This window comes from Balaenoptera acutorostrata, chromosome 12, assembly GCF_949987535.1.
Source record: "Balaenoptera acutorostrata chromosome 12, mBalAcu1.1, whole genome shotgun sequence".
Taxonomy (NCBI): domain Eukaryota; kingdom Metazoa; phylum Chordata; class Mammalia; order Artiodactyla; family Balaenopteridae; genus Balaenoptera; species Balaenoptera acutorostrata.
This window is the reverse complement of record NC_080075.1, coordinates 12160335-12179585: the sequence shown is the minus strand read 5'-3', so window position 1 is coordinate 12179585 and position 19251 is coordinate 12160335. Positions and strand designations below refer to the sequence as shown.

General features: G+C 40.8%; 1 protein-coding gene across 3 annotated transcripts in view; it reads right to left on the bottom strand.

Moving 5' to 3' along the window:
• Window positions 1-19251, bottom strand: part of MERTK (MER proto-oncogene, tyrosine kinase) — a 115424-nt gene that overhangs the window by 43672 nt on the left and 52501 nt on the right. For all 3 annotated transcript variants that reach the window (XM_057558617.1, XM_057558616.1, XM_007197380.3), the window contains 4 exons: window positions 18131-18217; window positions 14732-14847; window positions 8575-8758; window positions 1338-1489 (listed from right to left, as the gene is read on the bottom strand). In XM_057558617.1, coding sequence (XP_057414600.1) covers window positions 1338-1489; window positions 8575-8758; window positions 14732-14847; window positions 18131-18217 — 539 coding nt within the window. The remainder of the gene's footprint in view (window positions 1-1337; window positions 1490-8574; window positions 8759-14731; window positions 14848-18130; window positions 18218-19251) is intronic.

The window sequence follows — 19251 nt, the reverse complement described above, 5'->3', positions numbered from 1 at the left end:
ATGCAATCACTGGACCTTCATGTATCTCTACTAAGAATGTAGTATTGTAAGCAGGAGCCATCCTCTAAGAGAGGCATTTGATTCCCCAGTGTGCAAATGTGATCAATAGGCACCTTGCACAGATGCTTCTTATCTCATAGCTGCAACTCTCTTAAGCAGGGTTTTGACTGGTACAAATAGCATCCTTTTATCATCTACTAGGAGGCTGAACCAACCATGGATTTCTAAGCTCTCTTCCTTTTCCATCACTACTGCTTCCGGCAGTCTGCTTCCTGATAGGTAAACTGAGGCAGGAAAAGAAAAAAAATAAATTCAAACTGTTTTTTTGGAAGACAGCAGTTTTGGTAAAAGCTGGGTGGTATGAGGTTAAAGGTGACCGACACAAAGCCTGGACATCATCAGTCAGTGCAGCTGTTCACCCCGTTCCTCTCTCGTGCCAAGAAATTGTGACTTTCCTGTGATACGCCCTACAGATGCCACGAGGATGCTGAAGTCTGACCTGCTGCCAGGGTTAGATCCATGAGGACTGTAATAGCACAAAAGAAGCACGCTTTCCGCAGTGGCGGTAAAGAAGAGACAGTCCTGAGGATAAAGCCAGTGCGTCTGCTCTTCTACAGATACTCTGTGTCATGAGAAGTCAGTGTCACCTCAACCCTCTTCCTTTCGCAAGTGGGAAAGGGGCCTGTCTGGGAGCTGCCTACCTAACCACACTCAGCTGTCCCCCTCACCACTTCTGTCTTGGGTCAGATGTTCCCACCATCTTTAGACCTCTCAGCAATCAAAATCAGATGGCCCTCTGGGCTTGACTGGAGTCACGTCTAACAAAGCTGTGCTATATGCAGTACGTCCTACAGGGCTGTGCTAATCCACCTGCTTGCCTGCTCAACCCTCTCCTTCGGGGTCTAGTTACTCTTGCCATCCGCTATGAGGCTGGGGGTCTTCCCTGACAATCATCTTCTGGAATTTCCAAGAGGTTATGAATTGCAGGACCACTAAGCCCGGTAACACCTCTGAGTAGTTCACACTGTCTTCCTCAAAGAGCCTAAGTTCCCTGAAGGCAAGAATCAGGTGACAACAGAGGATGAGTTCTATTCACATTGACTAATGAAATAAATGAATGGATGAAGAGTGAGTGAGGAAAGCCCCAAAGATTTCTTGGAATTTTGTTAAATTTTCAGGCACTTCTAATGTTTACTACATTGTTTATCTCCCATTGAAAGGTGCCTTGCCTAACCCAATAATATCAGGCCTTTTCACGACAAAAGGAAAGCTCCTAAAGCAGTATTAAATCAGCAAATCCAAGAAGACAAGTGCACTCTGTTAAAGTTCAGACTTACAGACGTCTCTGCATTCTGCCACACGTGAGAGATCCGGTAGCCCACCAGTTCCCCATCCTGCCGCTTAATTGGAGGCTTGATCCATTTGACATCCACCTTGTTGCTAGACTCATTCAGAAACATAGTGACATTCACAGGTGCTACGGACGGGGCTACAAAAGAGAAAGGAGAGAAGGATGAGGAAGTACGAAGAAAGGCACATAGAGAGTCATTCTCTTCTTGGTTTTTGTACGTTTGGTTTTTTAGTTTTCTATGAAAAGCACTCAAATGAGACTGAGATTAATAGTGGACTTTCATACAGTTCTATGAAGATTTATTAAGATATGGTATGTAAGTGCTTAGCACAGTGTCTAGTTCATCGTAGGCACTCAGAAAATGTTAGTTCTTCTCATTTTCCAACGCTTCCGTCATGATAAAATCTCTTCCATGTCACCTTTATTAAAAAAAAAAAATAGTGGACTTTCACCTTCTTTTCAATCGAGGACCATTAAGATATCATGAGTTTAAAAAAGTAAGCTTCATGTCTAAGATTCCAAACAAAATGATCCCTGCGTTTCCTCAAGATGTTTAGTGACAGGCTGGTAGGCAAAGCAGTCTGAGCAAGAAATAGGAAATGCAGAAATAGGTTTTGTCTTGTTGCAGATAATCTTTGCTCTTTTTAGGCTCTGTGAGCTCTGAAATATATTTTTGGGCTACTTTAGTGTGTTTGACAAGACAGCTTGATATTTCTATCAAACAAATGACTTTCATATTACAACAATCTTTGTAAGAACCACTCAAATAAAATTCTCTTAAAAAGGCCACACATACACACAAAAAGTAAGCACTATGGACCTAGAGATGATCATACTAAGCGAAGTCAGACAAAGACAAATATAATATGATATCACTTATATGTGGAATCTTTAAAAATGATACAAATGAACTTATATATAAAACAGAAACAGACTCACAGACAGAAAACAAACTTATGGTTACCAAAGGGGAAAGGAGGGGGAGGGGTAAATTAGGAGTTTGGGATTAACAGATACAAACTACTATATATAATATAGATAAACAACAAGGACCTACTGTATAGCACAGGGAACTATATTCAATATCTTGTAATAAACTATAATGGAAAAGAATCTGAAGAAGAATATATAACTGAATCACTTTGCTGTACACCTGAAACTAACACAACATTGTAAATCAACTCTACTTCAATAAAAGTTTTTTTAAAAAGTAAGCCCTTTCCAAACTAAAACAACAAAGAAGTGGAAGACAGGGAAGGAGGTAGGTAGAGCTCACGGACTCCTCTTGGGGAAGCAAAACACACACAACTCCAAGAGGATTCTCCAGTAGACACCTGTGCAGCAGAAGGTCAAGAAGGCCAGCTGGGGATCAGTTCTATGTCATTTGAGCTGTACAAGGCAGGGAACACTGCTGATCTCAGAAGGAAGCCACGTTTTAAAGTCCAGAGCCAGGTTACTAATGATCTGAACAGAGCTAATCAGTGAGTAAGTTTAAACATGTATGTGTATGTGTGCGTGTGTGAATGTGTGCGTGTGTGTGTGTGTGTGTAAGATACCTCATGAATGAAGATCAGAGGGTCAAATACTATTTGCTGGGTTAGGTGACAAAGTGTAGAATTTAGCACTGGTTTTCACTCTCTGGTTTATAGTAAATTCTACACAAGCCACATATTCACTTTATGTCAAAATGTCTATATACAAGGATAATAAGAGTTAAAGTACTTTTTAGAAAAAGTATGTATGTGGGTACAGTATGTGTACAAAATAATTTGGGAAACAAGTTAAGATCACAACTACATTCTTTTTTGGGAGGGAAGAACTTGACTGTAGCTATTAAAGCTGAAAAAAATATGCCTCTTGACCAATATTTTCTTTCCATGAATTTAATCTAGAAAATCTCCTGTAGGTAGTGTTATATTCATTGAAGCATAATAGTGACAGAAAGGAATAAATGTAATGTTCAGTCAATAATTACGATATAATAAATTCTGATAATTTTCCAATGGAATACTCACTACCCCATACTGAGAAGAATTTGCGAGACCATGTAAATTGATATGAAAGAATATCTAATGGTGGGGGGGGGAATAAAACTGCAAAAAAGTACGTATCAATGATCCATTTTAGAAATTAAAAAATAAGTATTTTACATATAGGAAGAGTAAATATGCAATAATATACACCAAACTGTTGTTGTATTTGTATTTAGGGGAGATTAAATTGTATATTTCTGATATATCTGAAAGGGAAACAAAAGGGCACTATAACCTCTTTGTCTCTGCTGATTCCAGGAGCAGTAATAATAAAGTTAGAGCAAATTTCAGCTTAGGAAATATATAGCTAAAGCTGTACCTATGAAACGAGTCACACAGTAGAATTTACAGGGAAACACAGCTGACTCAACATGTCTTTATGTCTGCTCCCTCCTAAAACCCCTCTATGATGACAATAAGAAATTTAAAACAGTATGAACTCACAGGGTACAGAGGAGCCAACAGTGGAAGAGAAATGCCAACATACGTATGAAAGCTGAAAAGCAGAGTAAGAAGGTGTAATTAACTCAGTAAGCTGATTCTCTCCGAAGAACCACAGAGAGGCTCAGAAGCGGAGGGCCCAGGGACCAGAGTGGGGACTAAAACTGGAAGATTGAAAGTTTGATCAGGAAGTAGCCCTCGAGATCCTTCTAACCTATTCCCACACACAGCTGGCAGGTATCCCTCAAATTCCCACAGGAGACAGGATGCTTTATTCTCTGAACTGAAAAGCTACTGGACTTGGGGCACCAGTAGAATGGAGGCACGATGAGGGGCTGACAACTAGGGAAATAAGTGGAAGTTCGTACACTGACTGAGGGGGACTCCACCTCTGGCTCCTCCCCACCTGATCTTAGAGCATCAGCAGCCGTGTTCGTATTCCTGAGGCAGCGGACAGGAGACTCAATTCTAGAGGAAGTAAGTGGCTCCAGGGGAAAGAAAGCCAATATTGACACTTGGGGGTATCCAAACTAAAACACTTAGGTCGCTGCCCAATCACCTGACAGTGAAGCCTACAAGCCCCACCCACGCTCACAGAACTTCCCATCAATCGCTGGTTCTTCACTCTTCAATAGGAGAGACAGTGGAAGATCAAAAGAGGCTGGGGAGGCCCCCTTCATGAATGTCAGGGACCAGAACAAAACACAGGACAGAACACTCAGAGGAGGCAGAGACAATGTAGGGAACTAGAGGAAACTAAAACACAAACAAACAAAACTAATAATTAACATACCCAAAGATAAGAAAAGGCTCTCATAATTGAGAACTGGAAAAAACTGTCAATGAAAAATAAAATTATTCTTATATATTATATTGCCAATTTCAATAAAGTATTCAATAGAAGAATTAGAAGATAAATCAAGTAAATCTCCAAAAGAAAAGTAGAATAAAATTTTTTAAAAAGAGGCCAATTTGAGGGAAAAAAAATTGAGGAAGCAATTAAAGAGTTTCAACAAATGTCTAATACAGTTATCTGGAAAGAAAAATAGAAGAACATTTTTAAAGGAAAAAATGTATAAGAAAAAGTCTCAAAACCAAAGAATTTGCATTCCTAGATTGAATGCCTATGATGATGAATGAAACAAATCCCACATCACAGCTCATTACAGCACTATGATTAAAGAGAAAAGATATTAAAAAAAATTAAAACTAAAAAACAGTTCACCTAGAAAACTCAAGTTATCAAAATTCTCTACAATGACACATGAAGCTAAAAAACAATGCAGAAATACCTTTAAAATTTTGAGGGAAAATCATTTCCAACCTAAAATTCTCTATTAGGAAAAATTACCAATCCAGTATGACAAACAGACATGCAAGGTCCCATAGTTTTTATTTATATATATATTCTCTCTAGAGCTAATTGAGAATGTGCTCCATGAGAATGAGAGACAGTAAACCAAGAAAGACAAACGCCCAGGAGATGGCAAAGGAGTCACTAGGATGACTCTGGAGGAAGACAGGAAAAGAACCACATGAAAAAATTAAAGATAAGAGTGGCTGGGCCTCATTTAGGGCCAGGAATAGTGCCTGTTCCCATCAATCAGCCTGGAAAATCTAATGATTCAAGGAGCACTGGGTAGAGTACACATAATGGTTTTGTCTCAATAGTGGGTTGACCCTAGATGAAGCACTGCTCTGGTCCAGCCTAACAAATACTAAAAGCAATGTCCAAAAGGATCAGTCTTTTCCCATTAGCTTAACTGTGACCCTAAACATGGCTCAATATTTATAAGAATACAAAAATATCTAGCACTCAACAAGGTAAAATTCACAATGTCAGGAATCCAACCAAAGATTACCAGACATGTAGAAAAACTGAAAAGTACTATCCACAATAGGAATATAAATGATTCAATCAAAACCACTCCAGAAATAAGACTGATGTTAGAATTAGCAGACAAGGACATTAAAACAGTTATTATAACTGTATTCCATATGGTCCAAAAGTTAAGTAGAGACAGGAAAGATACAAAAAAAGACAAAAATTACAATGTGAGAGTTGAAATATACACTAGATAGAATTAATGGCAGATTAGATACTGCACAAGAAAAGATTAGTGAATTTGAAGACACAGTAATAGAAACTACCCAAAATAAAACACAAGGAGAAAAGCAGGGAAAAAAGTAACACCATCAGTGAATTATGGATAACTTCAAGTGATATGATACATGGGTAACTGGAGTCCTCAAAGGAGAGGAGAGGTGGGAACAGAAAAAATATTTGAAGAAGCAATGGTCAACATTTTCCAAATGTGATGCAAACTATAGACACGCAGACCTCAGAAGTTCAATGAACCCCAAGCCCAAGGGATATAAAGAAAATTACACCAAGGCACATCATAATTAAATTGCTCAAAATCAAATACAAAAGGAAAACCAGAGACATAAGACACATTATACACAGAGGAATAAATTAAGAATTACCACAGATTTGTTATCAGAAACAATGCAAGCAAGAAGACAGTGGAGTAACCTAGAACTCTATACCTAATAAAAATATCTTACAAAATGAAGGCCAAAGAAACCCCTCAAAAGTAAAATAAAGATTCTTTCAGACATACAGAAGCTGAATGTCTCACCAAGATTCACACTACAAGAAGTAATGAAGAATCCTTTAGGAAGAAGGAAAATAATACCACATGGTAATATGTACAGATTTACACCAAAAAAATGAATAACAGTAGAAATGGTAACTACCATTTGGGTAAATACCAACTGAGTAAACATAGGTTTTTTTATAATTATATAAATCACTCTAAAAGATTATGACTATTTGAACAAAAATAATAACAATCTAGTGTGGGTTTATAACATATGTAAAAGTAAAATGAGTGACAACAATAGCATAAATATCTGGAGAAGAAAAATGAAAGTATACTATTTTAAGGTTCCTATACTATACCTGAAGTGGTATAACATCACTTGAAGGTATATAGTAATAAGTTAAACCTGTATACTATAAACCCTAAAGCAACCATTGAAAGAACAGAAAAAAAGAGTTATGGCTAATAAGTCAAAAAGGAGATAAAATAGAATAAAAACATTCAATTAATCCAAAAGAAGGGGAACAAATTACAGACAGAACAAATAGAAGACAGATGTAAATCTACCCATATGAATGATATCACTACATTTTAATGGATTAAATACCCCAATTTAAAGGCAAGGATTGTGAAGTAAAATACTGCCTACATGAAATAGCCATTGAATATAAAGATACAAGTAAGTTAAAAATAAGTATGAATAAAAGATACACCATGTAATCAAAAGAAAGAGTAAAATGGCTATATTAATATCGATAAAATAGATTTCACAGAATATAATATTACCAAAGATAAAGAAAATAATTTCATAATGATAAAGTGGCCAATTTATTAGGAGAGCATAGTAATATTACACAGTTATGCACAAAATAACAGAACTTCAAAATATGTGAACAGCTAGAACTACAAATAGAAATAGATAAATTCACAGTTATAACTACAGATTTCAATGCACCCATCTAAATAACTGATAGAAAAAGGAGGCATAAAATCAATAAGAATACAATTTGAAAAACACTGTCAACTAACTTGACCAAGTTGACATTTATAGAACACTCCATCTAATAAGAGCAGAATACACATTCTCAAGTACACATGGAACATTTATCAAGATAGGCCATGTTCTGGGCTGTAAAATGAGTCTCGATACATTTCAAAGGATTCAAGTGATACGAATTATGTACTTTGGCCCCAACAGAATGAAATTAGAAATCACTAATACAAATATTTGGAAACTACGTTAGACACCTAAGTAATTAATGGGTTAAAGAAGAAATGAAAACAGAAACCAGAAAGTTTTTTGAACTGAATGAAAATGAAACACCATATAAAAATTGTTCTCAGAGGCTTTTCTTCCTCATTTAAGATATTTTACAATCTTGGCACTAGTTTCATTTGTTCAAGGATTAAGCCCTAACAATTTATGACCTAGACCTGTCCCACTGTCCATATTAAAATTGGAGCACTGATTATGTAAGGCTGGAGTTAAGGGCAGGAAAGAGGTTCTGAGTAATCCAGAGCTCTAAATTGGGAAATATTGGAAACTGGACAATTCAAATCTAACATAACTACAATATTCACTCCAATATTCATAGAAAAAATACAAACTCTTGGAAATCAAAAGCAGCACACAGAAATGAAAGTTTACAGATGTAAATAAAATTTGCTATAAGAAAATAATGTAGAGACAACAGTACCTACTTCATATGATTGCTATGAGGAGCTAATGAAATAATGCATGTAAAGTACCTAAGATGGTCCCTGGCATGTAGTAGGTGCTTATTGAACATTAGCCACTTTCACATTTATTAGCTTTCTTAAGTTTGATGCTATGAGTAATAACTTTCACATATTTATATTTTAATTAAAATAATATATGCTATAAAGAGTGTGCTACTATTAATATCTTCCTATGTAAAAGAAAATATTCCCTATACATAGCAAGTATAAGGTTTGTCACTAAACCCTTTTCAATTATAGAAGGAAACATCTTTCCCATTTTCACTGGTCACCTCCATAAAATTATCCTCCAGAGACAAAGGCCACACAAAGAAAAAGTTAAACTCTGAATCAGGCCACTGGGAAGGATTTGTTTCATCACATGCCATCGGGCACAATATGCATTCTGAACCCCAGGAATTACCTCTTTCGGTCGTGCTGGCCAGAATCCAAGGGCTCACTGCAGACCAGCCGACTTCATTCATGCAGGACACACCGATGCTGTAATTCGCCAGAGCCTGCAGCTGCTCGATTTGATACAGATGTGGTGAAGCAGATGTGTTAAAAATCATGACTGAGCCATGACTCAGTGGCTCAACTTCCTCGACCTAAATGAAGAGTAAAATTGTGGACCAGGCGTTAGTAAGGGGGTAGGAATGTCAGACTTGGGGCATTCATGCATTCGGTGTACATGGCCCTTCCTCTCCACTGAGGGGAAGTACCTGCTTCCTTTCGGGCCACACCTTAAATTTCCCACCAAGATCACTGTGTATTACTCATGCTACTCACTTGTGCAACAATTGAGGACCTGATGAAAAATGCCTAAAATAAGTGTTCTCACTCCGGCAGGTAACAGAGCAAATAATCGTCATCATAACATTATAATTATTCTACATTATAATATAACTTATAATAAAAGTAGCTCTTCCTCTCTCAGAATCACTTCAGTTCTTGATCTTTTTTTTCAGCTGTTTCACAGAATATGCAGTAAAGACAAGGGACATCGTATGTGGGGCAAAACCTGAAATATTTACTGTCTGACCCTTTAGAGAAAATATTTCCCAAATCCTACTTTAGAAGACGAGATACTTAATTTTTTTAAAAAAAATCTGTATTTCTTTTCATTATGTCTCCTGAGGAATTCTGCTCTTGCCTTGAGGCTAATTTTAGCATGTCCTTTAATCTTACCCCCGAATTCCCACTCCCATATAGATTCAACTCCAAAAGCAAACATAGATAGTGTAGATTTTATGGCATTTTTTGGTGGGGAGATATAGGAGAGGGTCATGTGCACCTCACCTAACAAGTTTTTCTCCAAATCTTTTGAAAACCCATCAGCTCTTTCCCCTGAGTCCTTGTACCTCATCTTTCTCTCCATAAACTCCACCAGTCTCTCCACATCCCTCTCCAGATGTCTTCTGTATGCACAGGCAAGAGAGAGGGATTCCCAGCAAAATTCAGTCTTAGGCTAAACTTCCAGCTTTTCCCTTAAGGAAACCTCTTATCTGGAAATGGGGATCATGCAGTTTTCTCTCACTGTATATTTTTCACAACTTTTTTTAAAAATTAATTAATTAATTAATTAATTTATGGTTGTGTTGGGTCTTCGTTTCTGTGCGAGGGCTTTCTCTAGTTGTGGCAAGTGGGGGCCACTCTTCATCGCGGTGCACGGGCCTCTCACTATCGTGGCCTCCCCTGTTGCGGAGCACAGGCTCCAGACATGCAGGCTCAGTAGTTGTGGCTCACAGGCCTAGTTGCTCCGCGGCATGTGGGATCCTCCCAGACCAGGGCTCGAACCCGTATCCCCTGCATTGGCAGGCAGATTCTCAACCACTGCGCCACCAGGGAAGCCCACAACTTCTAAAATACGTTGTACTTATAAAATCAGAAAGACAAAAATAGTATTGGACAAAACAGAAGCCACCAAAAACAATTTGGGGGAAATAATCTTAAACCCACAAAATAATATTTCTGATAATAATGGGCTTGCAATTATGGGGTGTGGAAACACAATGCTGTTATTTCAGGATATGTATGTTTGCAATTTAGGTCAAGGGGCCACAAATCAACATTTTGGAATTCCAAATCCCCTAGTGGATACCATGAGGGTGGCGCTGGGGCCGAGTCTCACCTCTGACTCAGACCCGCAGACTCTGCGGGGTGACAAGAGGGTACCAGTTGGCCTGAGGAGCCACCAGAGGAGAAACCAGGAGCTGTGTGCTTATCTTGGTGGTGGCTGTTGGCAGAAATCACTCTTTGTTTCTTCACTTTAGAGTCTGCACCTACTTCCTGGTGACCAAGCGCTGGAACTAAGGTGGAGGAAACCTTGGCTCCCCACCCCTGCCCCATTTCCGGAACAACGCCCTGGACCATTTCCAGGCACAGGGACACTCTTGGAGGGCATGTTCCTAGAAGAAGACGGGTTTCTATAACAGTGCTCAGTGGGTTCTAGGGGAAAGGAGGGCATGAAACCGGCAAGATATACATGGGAGAGTTAAAAATAGAAACGGAGTCCACAGCCCAAAAATGGGTGAAGAAAGGAACTAATGCCAAGACCAAGGGAAGTGAGAGGGTGTGTCCTGCTAAGTGGGTGGATGTGAATCTTGTCCAAAACATTCATTTGTTACCAAGTCAGAGTTTAAAATTGTAACAAACTGGGAATCTGCTACAAAATGATACTTGGTCCCTTCAGAAATGGGAATACACTGTTAATCAACAGAATATGAAAGTACATAACTTGTGGAGCTAGTTCTGATCAACCTCACTAGGACTGCCAGAGAAAATAAAGGACACCCGTTTATCTTTAAAGTTCAGATAGACCACCAATAATTATGGGTATAGGTATGACACAAAATCAACAGTGCAATGAACTTGTAAAGTAACTGGATTCTTATTCGCTAAATCCGGTAACCCTAGGAGAGATGGAATGGAGAATGGGTGAAGGAAGCCTGAGCTAGCTGGTGGGGCAAACACAGGATAACCTTGTCCCGCACAATAGGATCCAAGGCGGGCAAGAGGGGCTGCAATTTGGCAGTCTCAGGATGATTTTTTCACGCCCTGGCCACCCAAAGCCAAGGCAAAGAGAGTGCAAGTGAAGCTTGTGTGATCATCTTCCACCTGTAGGGGTGACCTGGTGTTTTCAAACCACTCAACCACCCTACTCTACCTCCCCTCTACCTCACGTCTACCTTGAGACACACTCTTCTCAAAGTGGGGGCAGTACTCTCCTCAGTCTCCCTGAAGGTAACACCCTCCTATGGGAAGGAGTCTCATGTCCTCTTGGACTCTTCAAACAGTTCAGTAACTGGAAACAATTTTTAAAAAGGCTGGTCCACACAGGGAATATAGCCAATATTTTATAATAACTATAAATGGAGCATAATCTCTAAAAATTTTGAATCACTATGTTGTGCACCTAAAACTATACCTCATTTTTTCTTAAAAAAAAGGGCTGCCCCATGCTTTATTTGTGTCCATATGTAGGTTCAGTTATGTCCATATACAGGGAAACAGGCCCTGGTTGTTCCCAAAACAACAGAGTCCTGAAATATATGAAGCAAAAAAACTGATAGAACTGAAGGGAGAAATACACAATTCAAAAATAATAGCTGAGGGCTTCCCTGGTGGCGCAGCGGTTGAGAATCTGCCTGCCAATGCAGGGGACACGGGTTCGAGCCCTGGTCTGGGAAGATCCCACGTGCCGCGGAGCAGCTGGGCCCGTGAGCCATAACTACTGAGCCTGCGCGTCTGGAGCCTGTGCTCCGCAACAAGAGAGGCCACGATGGTGAGAGGCCCGCGCACCGCGATGAAGAGTGGCCCCCGCTTGCCACAACTAGAGAAAGCCCTCGCACAGAAACGAAGACCCAACACAGCCATAAATAAATAAATAAAGAAATAAATAAAATTAAAAAAAAAAATAGCTGAGACCTCAATTTCCTATTTTCAATAATAGATAAAACCATGAGGCAGAAGTTTAACAAGGAAACAGAATAAGTGAACAGGACTATAAACCACCTAGACCTAAGAGACACATAAACGTTCCACCCAACCACAGCTGAATACACCTTCTCCTCAACTGCACATGGAACATTCTCCAGGATAGAACATATGCAAGGCCATACAACAAGCCTTAATAAATTTAAAAGGATGAGGACTTCCAGGGTGGTCCAGTGGTTAAGACTCCACACTTCTACTGCAGGGGGCATGGGTTCAATCCCTGGTCAGGGAAGTTCTGCATGCCTCACAGTGTGGCCAAAAAAAAAAAGATGGAAGTCATACTAAGTATATCCTCTAAACACAACCAACAAAGGAAGAAAACTTAAGAAATTCACAACTAAGTGAAAATTAAATGACACATTCCTAAATGACCAATAGAACAAAGAAGAAATCACAAGAAAAGTGATCAAAAACTTGATTATGAATGGAAAAACCCCCAGATACCAAATCTTATGGTATACAGCCAGTGCAGTGCTTACAGGGAAATGTACAGTATAATTGCCTATACTAAAAAAGAAGAAATTTCAAATCAATTACCTAACCTTTCACTTTAAGACACAAAAAGGGGAAAAAAATTAAGCTAAAGTAAACAAAAGAAAGGAAATAAAGATTAGGGCCGAAATGAATGAAACAGAGAATTGTAAAAAATAGAAAAAATTAATGAAACCAAAAGTTGGTTCTTCAAAAAAATCAATAAAACTGACCAACCTTTAGTCAGACTGACCAAGAAAAATAAGAGACAACTCAAATTATTAAAATCAGGAATGAAAGAGGGGACATTACTTCTAACCTCAAAGAAAAAAAAACTTCTAATGAAACATTATGAACAACTGTATACCAACAAACTAGATAACCTAAAAGAAATGCACAAATTCCTAGAAACACACAAATTACCAAAACTGACTCATGAAGAAATAGAAAATCTGAATAGATCTATAACAAGTAAAAAGATTGAGCTGGTATTACTCAAAAAACTTTCCACAAACAAAGGCTTAGGACCAGATGGCTTTGCTGGTGATTTCTACTAAATATTGAAGACAATTTCACATCAACCTTTCTCAAATTCTTCCAAGAAACAGAAGAAGTGGGAACGCTTCCCAACTCTTTCTATAAGGCCAGTATCACCCTGATACCAAAACCAGAAAAAGCTAACACAAGAAAACTACAGGCCAATATCTCTTATGAATACAGCCCCAATTAGATAACGGTGATGACGGCAGAACTCTGACTATACTAAAAACCACTGAATTGTACACTTTAAATGGGTGAATATTATGGTATGTAAAATATATTTCAAAAAAGCTATTCAAAAAAAAGGATATCCCTGGTGAGACTCTGTAGACACAAGGAGAACTCCTAACACTTACCAGTACTTGGGAGGTTTGCAAATAATGTTGGACAAGATTAAGCAAGGCTGTGGGTAGCAGGGTGAGGGTGGAGGCTATTTTGGGGATGACATGTTTTTACTCTTCTGAGAAGGAACAGCTGTTAGGCAAGGGTGGGAGGCAGCAAGAGCAGAGAAACGCGTTCCACTTGTTACTAAAAACATCTAGTTGTCAACACATAAAATTCTTTGAAAGTCACTTCTCTCAGGCTGAGTTGGCATGACTGGCCCATGTCAGGTTAATATGCTTTTACCTAATAAGACCAGACATTTATAAAACTAAGAATAATCCCTGACCTTACTGTATGATCAAGTACAAGGCAGAATGCATTCATGTTTTCAGCGGATAATCCACGTGTGTTCAACTACGTGCTCCCACCTGCAACGTCTCTCCTGAGACACGGAGGAGCAGGTGGATCTGAACATTGCTTTGGGCATCAGAGTTTCCTGGGCTTGAATTCCGGTTTTGCCACTCACAGGCTCTGTGTGCACTGCGGCCCTGCAGTGCTGGTGTGGGTTCCAAGTAAGATGTCTGCAAAGTCCCTGGGCCATTGTGGGCGCTCAGTAAAAGGTAGTGTTACTGCTACCCTTCCCTTTTTTATGAAATGAACACTCAGAGCAGAGCCTATCTCATGGCAAGGTGTCATTTTAGGATGGCTAACCTATATTTCTTACAGCTCTATTTTATAGCAATTTTAGGTAGTGGTTAAAAGTGGGTGATGACTCTGTAAGGCCTGTAATCCCCAGGTTTCCCTGTCAGCCACAGGCTGAGATGCTACATTCAATAGTGAAGATGACCCATCTTGTGCTTGCCCTTCTGTCCTTCACGGCCACCAACCCAGGAGAAGCCAGGCTGCAGAGGACCTGGCTTCTTGGACTCCTGGTTATAAGCCAGACGGGTTTTTGTATCTTAAAAATAAATTCTCCCTGGTCTCATGACATTCTATCTTGGAAACATGTTTCTCTTCCAGTTGGCCCTGGACCATGCACGGGAAAGAGGCAGCATCACGGGGGCGCGGGGAGGGGCGGGGGCAGAACATCACAAAATGGTGCGTGCCCAGTGGACGCTGACCCGGGGGAAGGTCAAGGGATTCTGAACGGGGGTGTTGAAATGATCTCAGCGCCCATCCTCAGGAGGAAGAAAAATCAGGCAGACCCACGGAGCACCAAACAGCTACTTCTTTTCATTACGGAAGTTCACCTGAATGCTGCAGTCACTGAACGGGGAGTATCCATCGAAACCGGGGACCCAGGAGATCAGGATGCTGTGAGCGGTACTGTTGCGGACCCTGACTTCAGTTGGCGGGGAGGGAATTGCTGTGTAAAAAACAAAGACACACCACAGACACAACTATAAACCACAGGAGGCCACAGCTACCAAACAAATGCATTAATACCAAGCCTACTTCTGTTTTCTTGAGACTGGGAAAGTTAAACACAAGTTTTAAAGAGAAGCCATCATATTAGCCTACGGAGAAGTCTTGCAGTGATAGGACGGCTCGGCCAGGGCCAGAGAAGTGGGATGTAGACCTGCTTTCCTGCCCCCTGATGCAGTGAGAACTTTTAGCCGGACAAGGATGGGGAGACATCCATTTCCTGCTGCTGTATGCAGGGGCGTCACTGGGCGCTGGAGCTCTCCGTGGGGGTGAAGAGCCATGGCGCTGCCCTTGTGGAGCTAAAGGCTGTGTGTGCATGCGTGCGTGCATATGCGTGTGTGTGATGGAGGAAGGAAGCTTTCCAGGCCGAGGAAATGGGCGAGAGTCAGCTCAAGCACAAGACCCGAGTGCATCTGCTTGCGGGGAGGGGAGGGCATACCGTAATGAACGTGCAATGACCTCAGCCACAGGTGGGACATGGATAGATATTTAAATTAGAATCCAACAAGGATCTGAAGTTTGAGGGTTTTAGTTTCTTGTGCTATATTTAACTCTTTTTAAGAAAAGAAATATATATTAAAATCTGTGAATCAATATTATTTTTATTTATTTATTTTGGCCGTGCCGCACGGGATCTTCGTTCCCGGACCAGAGATGGAACCCTCACCTTCAGCAGTGAAGTTCTAACCACTGGACCACCAGAAAATCCCCATACATTTAACTCTTAATTAATGGTAATAACCGCACTTAAAATCCAAAATGATGACTAATGTTTTTGAGTGCTTACTCTGTGCTAGGAACCTATGGACTTCCTTAAACACGACTAATCTGATAGGAGGAACCCTATCAGAGAAGCAGTCTCACAATCCCCACTGACGGATGAGGAAACTGAGGACCAGAGAAGTGAAAAACTTGCCAAAGCTCACAGAGCTCATACGCAGCAGAATGGGGCCTTGAACTCGGGTCTGCCTGACTCCAGCACTAGCGTCCCTCAACAGGACACTGGAAGCTGGCTGCAGGGGCAGCAAGCAGACCAGCGTGGGTACCAGCAGGGGCTGGGGAGTGTGGTCACCACTTAGCCAGCTGCATGGCCCATGGCACAGTTCAATGCCCTCTCTCAACTCAGTTTCCACTTCTATTAAGGTGGGGAGTGACCGCACTGCCCCACGGGGCCGGGGTGAGGATGAAATGCGGTAACGCATGCACGAGGTCTGGGGGAGGTGCGCTGGTGGTAAAGGCGAGGACAGGATGCGCAGGGGGTGAGAGGGAAGGAAGCCTGGGACCGTGTTAAGTGCTCACTGGGTACCGTATTCAGGAGTTTCAGTTTTACCAGGAGACACACAGACTGATGAATGGGAAAGAGTCAGTGTTTCATTTGACTCACTTCCCTAAATAGAGTATCTGCCTTTCCAGATCAAAGTTTGGCCACGTACACCTCAGTTGATAACAGACGACCAGGGAGTTTTGGTTGCTTTGATATACGTGCTTAAATCAATGAAAGCCCAAAACATAAGGTTTGGAAATAGGCTTTATTAAAATAAAGTCCTAGTTGAGATTCTGTCTGAAGCATAAAATTCAGGAAGTGCTTCTCATTTTATGGATTTTTAAACTTTAAGATGTTGATATTTTATGAAAATGTCTTTATAAATTTATGCCCACGCGTGAATTCCTGAAATTCTCAACATTTCTTTTGAAAATTGTAATAATGGAATTCGTAATGAAGGAAGGAAGTTATACAGTTCCTCTCCTAGTAACTTTCAGTTTGCTCATTTTTTTTCTTCCAATGAACTTTTCGAAAATCCCCTCTCATAGCCTCTTCTAGTTGATTTGCTGAAACTAAACATCAGCACCTTTAAAAAGTATGTCTTTTGTAATTTTGAGTCTCCTGCTGTGCATTACCCACCCTTTAACTCATTATTAAACACATTCTGCTTTTTCCCCTCTATTATTTCCCCAAGGATAAGACCAAAAGGAATATGAACTCAATATCGCCTTCTCAATATTTAAATTAAGAACAAATAATATAGAGAATAGACTGGTGGTCACCAAGGGGGAGGGGGTTGGGGGAGGGAAAGAATGGGAGGCTGGGGTTAGCAGATGTAAGCTCTTATATATAGGATGGATAAACAACAAGGTCCTACTGTACAGCACAGGGAACTATATTCAATATCCTATGATAAACCACAATGGAAAAGAATATTAAAAACAGAATATATATATATATATATGTATAACTGAATCACTGCTGTACAGCAGTAATTAACACATTATGAATCAATTATACTTCAACAAAAATAAAGTAATTAATTAAAAATAAATTAAGAACAAATACTAAAACATACCATTTGCTTGAATTTCTATGAGAAAGGTTAAGGGAGATGATTTGAAAGGGATAAAAAGACAGTAGGTTTTCCCTTCCTTTCAAGTTTCAGGTTTAAATACCTTTGATCCCACAAAAGGAGGAAGAATATGATGATTGGTTTGGAATGTCCAATCCAATGGCAGATGACTGGATTGGAATCAATCCAATCAGACTGGATTGGATGGGATGATGATTGGCAGATGATTGGATTGGAATGTCTCCACCAGCCTGGGGGAGGCTTCAAACATGTGCCTTTCATTCTGTTATATCCCAGCTCAGAGGAAGCAAGGGGAGTGGAGGAGGTTAGGAGAAAGAGGGACAGGAGTCCTGTGCCCCCAGAAGAAGAGTGACTCTGACCTTCTCCTCCCTCAGGACAGCTGCTGGTGGAGACTTGCTTCAGCCCCAGATGCCCAAGGAAGGACAGAGCCCATCCTCAGGGCATCCTCAGATCAGTGCCCCAAGCTGCACCCACCCTGGGGGCTCTTCAAGGAGTAATGGGAACTAGTTCAGGGTAGAAAAGGAAAAAGTGAAAATAGGAGCTAAGATGATCCAGGGTCAGCATTTCAGACAATTTTCTTCTCCGTCTGAGCAGAACTAAACAAGCTAATGTTGATCAAAGACAAGTGTCAGGCTCTGTTATGAGTACTTTTACTTGCATTATCTCATTGAATCCTCAAGAGGAGGTAGGTTCTGTAATTATCCCCATTTTACACAGGGGAGCACTGAAGGCAGAAAGGTGAAGTGACTTGTCCAAGGTCACAAAGGGAAGCCAGGACTCGATCCCAGGTGGCTGGCTGCAGGGCTCACACTGCACCCCCCTAACCCCCGGAACATGCAGGGGGGACTCCACCCTGCCACTTACCTTTGATGTTGATCTGCACGCCCTTGGACACGGTCAGCCCTTTGTCATTGTGGGCCTCACAACTGAAGATCGCAGTCTCGGTCAGACCTGGAGGGGAAGGAGAGCCGTGAGACCAGCTGCAGAGAGACAGGTTTCTGTCTATCAGAATCCTATGGGGGGGGACTTCCCTGGTGGCGTAGTGGTTAAGAATCCGCTTGCCAATGCAGCGGACACAGGTTCAAGCCCTGGCCCAAGAAGATCCCACATGCCGCGGAGCAACTAAGCCTGTGTGCCACAACTACTGAGCCTGCACTCTACAGCCTGTGAGCCACAACTGCTGAGCCCGTGTGCCACAACTACTGAGCCCAAGCGCCTAGAGCCCGTGCTCCACAACAAGAGAAGCCACCGCAATGAGAAGCCCGCGCACCGCAACGAAGAGTAGCCCCCGCTCTCAGCAACTAGAGAAAGCCTGCGCACAGCAACGAAGACCCAACGCAGCCAAAAATAAATAAATAAATATTAAAAAAAAAAAAAGAAGAATCCTATGGGGGTTTCAGCATCCTTTTACTTCTTGGTTCACTGCTTCAAGCCATAAATGCAAAGTTAATTAAAAATATGTGTTGGTGTTTGAAAAACAAACCTAGTATTAAACCCTATGTACCAGGAGCAAGGCAACCATGGGCTTAAAAGGCAGCTGTGAGAGAGGGGCATGGACATATATACACTACCAAATGTAAAACTGATAGCTAGTGGGAAGCAGCCGCATAGCACAGGGAGATCAACTCGGTGCTCTATGACCACCTAGAGGGGTGGGATAGGGAGGGTGGTAGGGAGGGAGACGCAAGAGGGAAGAGATATGGGGATATATGTATATGTATAGCTGATTCACTTTGTTATAAAGCAGAAACTAACACACCATTGTAAAGCAATTATACTCCAATAAAGATGTTAAAAAAAATTAAAAAAAAAAAGGCAGCTGTAATTCATTAAAAGCCTTTATTTTTCCCTGATGATGAGACATTAGGTAACAAAGCAGTATCATTTAGTTTTAAAATGTCTGCAAGGAGGTATGGGAATCACTGGCCCCCAAATCAAGAAAAGTGATTTCTGAGGCTCACCCAGACAATCTCCTGCTTAGCACC